This window comes from Triticum aestivum, chromosome 4D, assembly GCF_018294505.1.
Source record: "Triticum aestivum cultivar Chinese Spring chromosome 4D, IWGSC CS RefSeq v2.1, whole genome shotgun sequence".
Lineage (NCBI taxonomy): Eukaryota > Viridiplantae > Streptophyta > Magnoliopsida > Poales > Poaceae > Triticum > Triticum aestivum.
The window spans coordinates 504,637,845-504,644,239 of record NC_057805.1 but is presented as its reverse complement, the minus strand read 5'-3'; the positions used below and the strand labels follow the sequence as shown (position 1 = coordinate 504,644,239).

Genomic DNA, 6,395 nt, shown 5'->3' with positions numbered 1-6,395 from the left:
ATCCCATACCTCCTTCCCTCTAACGCCGCCAGGGGACAGCGCCGAGCAAAGCCCATGCATTCGACGGCGGCGGTAGAGGGCTGCTCCTCCTTCCCTGGCTGTAAGGCGGCAAGGGCGCTAGTTCCGCGGAGTTGCGGCCATCTTCCTCGATCCATGGCGGCGCGGTGGTTTCTGGTGGAGGCGTTTGTAGTGGTGCGTGTTGAGATCGCCAGAGGATGGAGGTGGCGCTGGGCGTGGCCGGTGGCGGCGTCCGGCCCGGATCCGGACCTGGCGGTGGCGGCGACTCCGGCCCGGATCCAAACATGGCAGTGGCGGCGCCCCTCCGCCAGGGATGACAAGCCAGGTGGTGGGTCCTTCTAGTGGCGCCGGTGGCAGCAGATCTTTGGATTCCGCACCCATGGACGTTGCAGGACGTGTGTGGCGGCCAATGCTTCTCCCAGCATCGATGACACTTAATGCGGGATCGTGGCGGCAGTTGCCATTGTATGGGCGACGACAACGGCGGGCACGATGGTGGGTGCTCCTTATAGTGCCCAAAATTGGGGCGGCGTCCCCTCTTCATCAACAGCGGCGGACTCCGAGGTCGTGTGGGCGACTCGGAGTCTGGATCTCGAGGTGGTGACGGCCTTTCTGAGGCTGGTGGCGGTATGGGACGTCCCCTCCGTCAATAGACCGGGTTCGATGCGGCTCAGCAGGTGACACATGTGCCTCTTTTGTAGTTGTCGGGTAGTGCCTATCGTCGGCAGGTGAAGCCACCGGTGGAGGCGCTACCGGCGGATGCTACGCATGACGTCTTATTTGGAGACGTCAAGTCATGCATACTACCGGCAGGTGATGCATGGTGGCTCTGGCAGAGGTGTCATGTTTAGTCTGTTTCTGTTGGATTGAAGGTGGTGCGATAGTAGCAGGAGGCAGGTGGTATGGGACTTCTTTTTCTTCCGTTCTCTTCTCCAGAGGTATTCGGCTATCTGGGCATCGGTGGACGGATAAGGGTGAATGGTACAGACGGATTCAATAATGAGTTTATGCACTCCGGTGGAAACACATGATCTCTGATCGGGCTATGTTGACACGCACCTGCGTCGTGTCCTTGATGAAGGTGGTGGACTGAAGCTTGGCGTTGGGGATGAGAATCCGGAGTTCAACCTTGTGGTGGACTCGCCATCATCAGCGCACGTCTGGTGATTCCTTCTTGAAGGAGTAGCCTAGGAGTTGTGTATTTTTCATTTCTGATGTGTCTTGTAAGATATGGTTAGTGGCTATCTAGGAGAGTTACTATCGCGAGGTATATGGCCTCAGGGTTTGTTTTTCGCTCTATTTCTGAGTCGAGGTTGTTAGGCTGCTTGATTTTGCATTATTAATAATATATGGCTGCATGCATCATTCTGATGCAGAGGCCGGGTCATCCTCCTTTTCTAAAAATAAAAAAATATTATATTTTGATCGACAATTGCACAAGCATTTGCAAAAGCAGTTGCAGAAGTAAGACTAAAGCTTAAAGTTACAATTGATTCTGTTGGTGCAATAATTGGCCCCCTTGAGTTCTGGAGATTGTTGCCAGAAATAGGGATGAACTAATTTATTTGCTAGTGCATGCACAAAGAGAGAGATAGTCCGTGCAACTCTGAGGAAAATACTATGTTCGGTGTTGAAGTTCAAAGAACTTCACCGAAGATTATCTGTGTGGCAGAGAAGGAAGAGCTACATTTTGATAAGAAATGAAAGCGAGAAGATATATCAAAGGAATTCACCCCTTAAAATTATTGCTCACGCAAAGCAATAGTGGTTCGGTTCATCCAAGGAAGAATGACTACAATTGAGAAGATTGAAGGTGAAGTGAAGACATAGCATTAATTTTGTTTTCTTCTTTCTCTTACTTGAGTCATAGGACCTCCGTACTATGAAGAGGGGTATAGGTTCTCGAAGCTTAGGTCCATTGTGATGCTTAGCTGAAACCTATGAAAGACTGAGAGAAATCTCTTTATGTTCTGAATGACTACCTGTTAGCAGAAGAAGTGGTTCCTTGGAGCTGCAAGAGATATCTTTCGAACCAAGGAATTAGCATTTCTTGTTCCGCAAGAAATGTTAACGTTGTGCTCAAAATCCGACCGTTGGAAACGTGTTGTTTGGCCATTAGCTGATCCGTATGTCCAATTTGCTCATTTCCCGTCAGGGAAGACCATGGCTGTAAATAGCCACCCCGCAACAACGTTGTCCGTTGGCTGCTCCGCTTAAGATTTTGAGAAGATTGATTGAGCATCGCCTCGCAAGAGATTTGAGTTTACGATCCACCGAGAGAAAATTACTAGCCAAAACATAGACGGTGGTTGAGTATCACAATAGTTCCGAGTTAGAGTTCTTGTACCCATTACTCTTGAGAGCTGAGCACTTTCTAGACGGATAGATGTCAGCTTGAGTGTCGAAGAGTAATTTTATTCACCAAGCAAAGTTTTAGCAACCAATAGTAATTTTGGTTTGTGAAGAAGTCTGACAAAAGTTTTGAGATCACCGACAGGTATATACAACGAGTGAAATCAAATAGAGCCTGACCAGCTTCGAATTGAAGGAGAATAGGACGGAAAGAGGTTTGCTCATGTCTTCTATCACAAGTCTCTCCAACCAGACATAGTTTTTTGGCAGAAGGGCGAACTGTTCTACCAATTCCATTTGTCGCCATCGAGTACCACTGGTTCATTCTACTCTACTGCATTCCTTTCTATGGTTTATATTCGGTGCTTAGTGTCGATAGATCTCTTTGATATTATATTAGTTGTTATTTATATTCACATGCGTTTCTCATGTTGTACAGTATATTTTAGTTCATTGTTCTCAAGGTTGTTTGTTTGTATGCCCGTTCTCTGTGGTGTTACATGGTCATTCAACTTAGCTATATCCTGAGTAACATCTCGCAATAGTTTGCATTTGTTCTGTGTTGTATTTTACCTCTCTTGTATTTCCCCTCATTCGTAAGCATCTTAATTCATATTTACTTGTATTGTTCGCTTACTCATGTTGTTCATTCGGTTAGTGTACCGTGTTACCATTGTTGTCACGAAGATTGTGAACTATTACTCTCGAACAATTATAATATCTTTCCTCAAAAGATTTGCTTAGCTCTCTTTGCCTATCATTCGGCATGGTTCTACCCATTTATCTTCAGAGTTTGATCTACTCAGCTTATTCTGCTTTTGTGTTTGGGTCGGTTCAAAGTTTCAAAAGAAATTTTGAATCTCCCATTCAACACCCCCTCTCAGGTCGATATAGTCTCTGTCCTAACGGATTCCACCAACTAAACAAGATTTTCCTATTTTGAGAATGACAACCTTATATTACTACTTTAGTAAAGAAGTAACAATTTCTTTTCTTAGTGATTTCATGAGTTTGTTAACATTTCAAGCTTGTGCTTATAGAGGTAACGATGAATCTTCGTGATCTACAAATCAAGGTAATTTTCTTGAACCGCTGAAGTTGTTGCCTTATTATAGCAAACTAATAAGTGTGTATACTTGTGTACGTGCAATGCACGTTAATATTAGGCAAAATATTAATCATATGCATAATAATATTAGGCAAGATATAAATGGCATGCTAATATTAGGTAGGATATAATTAATTGGTTAATGTGGATGCTGATATTAGGCATGGTATTAATAGGCCAAAGGATGCTAAACATGTTTAATGCTAAACACCAAAGCGACCTGGGCCGTTGGATATATGCGGTTGAACAGGCAAGATTTGTTGCATCTCCACAACTCGCTCTTTTTATACCGATGTAGAGAAATGATGTTGTCTTAAAACATGCACCAAAAAAATTCAAAGTATACCTACCAAATTGCGCAACAAGAAATTCTCGAGTTACTTTCTCAAAGTGTACTAATAAGTTATGTATGATGGTAGATGAAGCACAAGATGAATTTAAAATTTGGAAATGGCTCTGGTTTTTTGCCACACCCCCCTCATGTCCAAATCCTGGCTCCGTCCCGGCACCCATCCAACAGTCGATCACACTTCAGATCTCACACCATCTATTGGTTCTAAGGGCATCGACGAAGAAGTTGCCATCTTCCAAAATTCTGGGCTCCATTCTCTTCAATTGGGAGCTCCAGTTGGGCATCACGAAACAACCCATAGGTCACGAAGCTGCCGCTACATCGACGTGAATCTCCCTCAGCTGCTCATGGTGCCCACCAGTGCCTTTGCCCCGCCGCGTCCAACGGCCATGCACATGGCATGGCTGAATCGACATCAACATGGTGGACCTTCCCGAGCGTGTCGCCGTCTTAGACACCAAAGGCGATGGCGCTGCAGCACCGACTTGCTTCGAATAGGAGGCATAAAATCTCTGCTAGAAGGATATCACATTCGAGCAGAGAGAAGAAAACATAATGTCTTTATACTATTGATTTTATTCTAATAGTATTAGTTAGTCCATCAAATGATTGGAAATGAATGGCTCCTATCATTTAAATGCACCATAAAAGAGCTCCGGATGATATTACACATTAGAATTACAAACATAGTGCATATTACAACCATAATTACAATCCTGACGGTGACAGAGCACATCCAACTTAGAATAGAACTGAGCAGGTACGCATATGAAGATATCAGTGTCACAAGGACAAGACATGACCAATCGTTTTCTAGCACTCCTTGAGGTTTTCGAGGCTCATGTCATGTACATGGCTTTCGCTGGCTCTGTAGTTACGGTGTGCAAAGCACATAGGTTCTTTCGGTTGTGGGATCTCAATGTCTTCGTTATCCAGGCTTGCTACCACCCAAGACATGAGAGGGTGAGCATCTGGGTCATCCTGCACCGACAAGAGTCCGATATGGATGCATCGTAAAGCTTCAACGAGAGAGCAACCCTTGATGATAGATGAGTCGATTAGATCCATCACTTTCCCATCCTTCCTTAAGCTCCACGCCTGCATGAAACCAATCATGTCATTAATTAAGGCCACAGTATAGTACCACCTTCATATTAGTTGAACAAATTCTGATGACTGAATAAAGTTTTTTGAAGAAAAGAAGGATAACCTGCAGCCTCTGTATCCAAAGATGGACACAACTATAATCATTAAATAAAGTAAAATATACTCACATAATCTATAAGGTTCTGAGTGCATGCACGTGAGCTTGTTGGGGTTGTGGTGCCGATTTGACGGAGATGATGCCTTCCATTGCATATTCAGGTGACATGTATCCGCTTGTTTGACAATTAACCATGGTAAATTTAAACTTATTATCCAGTGGAAGCACAAAAGTTAAGGGATCCCGTAATTGTAATTCCTCACTACTCACAATGTTCCAACAACTCAATTGGTATGTCCTTCCTGTTCATTGACACCAAAGCTCCTAGTTGTACCAAAATCACATATTTTGGGGCTCATATCAGTATCCAACAATATGTTGCTTGCTTTGAGATCTCTATGAATCATAACCAATTTGGAATCATGGTGGAGATAAAGGAGTCCCCTAGCTATACCAGTGATTATTTTAAATCTTGTGGGCTAATTGAGTAGTGATTTTCTTGTATCATCCATCAGGGACAGAATTAGATAAATGATCTTGTCAGTGATGTTTGACCCAAAATAGAGATTTCACAACAGGTGAGTAGAACGTACTAAAAAAAAAGAAGTAATCCAAACTTTGGTTAGGTAGGTATTCGTAAATCAAAAGCTTCTCATCTTCATGAATACTGCAGCCCATAAGTTTGACCAAGTTTCTATGTTGCAACCTGGAAGTCAGAGCTATTTCATTTTTGAACTCCACAGCCCCCTGGACAGAACCAACACGAAGCCTTTTCACAGCAATTTCCTTACGATCTTCTGACGTTCCCTGAAACATGAGGTATTATTGAGTCAAGAAAGTTAAATCTTCCAATATTAATGATCTAACTATCTCCCTCGCCAAAAAGGGTCTAACTATCAGTAGAAATATCTCTTGCCTTATAAACACTGTCAAACCCTCCTTTGCCAAGAATGTTGGATTCAGAGAAATTATTTGTCGCGGCAGCAATTTCCATGAAGTTCAAAATGGGAAACTCTATGTTACTATCAGCAACCTCATTATAAATTCCTGTAGCTCGTCGCATCATCCTTTCCCAGACAACCTTGCTTCCTTGATTGCCTATCAGGAGTGTGTGCACCATCTCTTCAGTTTCTTGGGACTAGAGATAACATTAAAATTATAACTAAAGAAAAAGTTTCATACCTCGAGAGGCATAGATCCAAATAAGCCCCACGCATATGAATATCAGAAAACTTGAAACAACTGGTAATACAATTTCTAGGGTTGTGATCTTTCTCATGTTGCCTGCACAAAAGTAATATAAGGAGAATCACCAAAGTTTGTTAGTGCTAATCACCACATTCATAGGAAACACCTTTCTC

The 6,395-nt window shown here is 43.3% G+C and overlaps 1 protein-coding gene across 1 annotated transcript in view; it reads right to left on the bottom strand.

Moving 5' to 3' along the window:
- Nucleotides 1-4,643: 4,643 nt before the first annotated feature.
- The window catches only part of LOC123100645 (G-type lectin S-receptor-like serine/threonine-protein kinase At4g27290), a 4,002-nt gene continuing 2,250 nt past the window's right edge, over nt 4,644-6,395 (bottom strand). Inside the window, exons 6-8 of the mRNA XM_044522538.1 lie at nt 6,217-6,318; nt 5,305-5,336; nt 4,644-4,928 (exon numbers count right to left, since the gene is read on the bottom strand). Of these exons, the coding sequence (XP_044378473.1) occupies nt 4,644-4,928; nt 5,305-5,336; nt 6,217-6,318 (419 nt within the window). The remainder of the gene's footprint in view (nt 4,929-5,304; nt 5,337-6,216; nt 6,319-6,395) is intronic.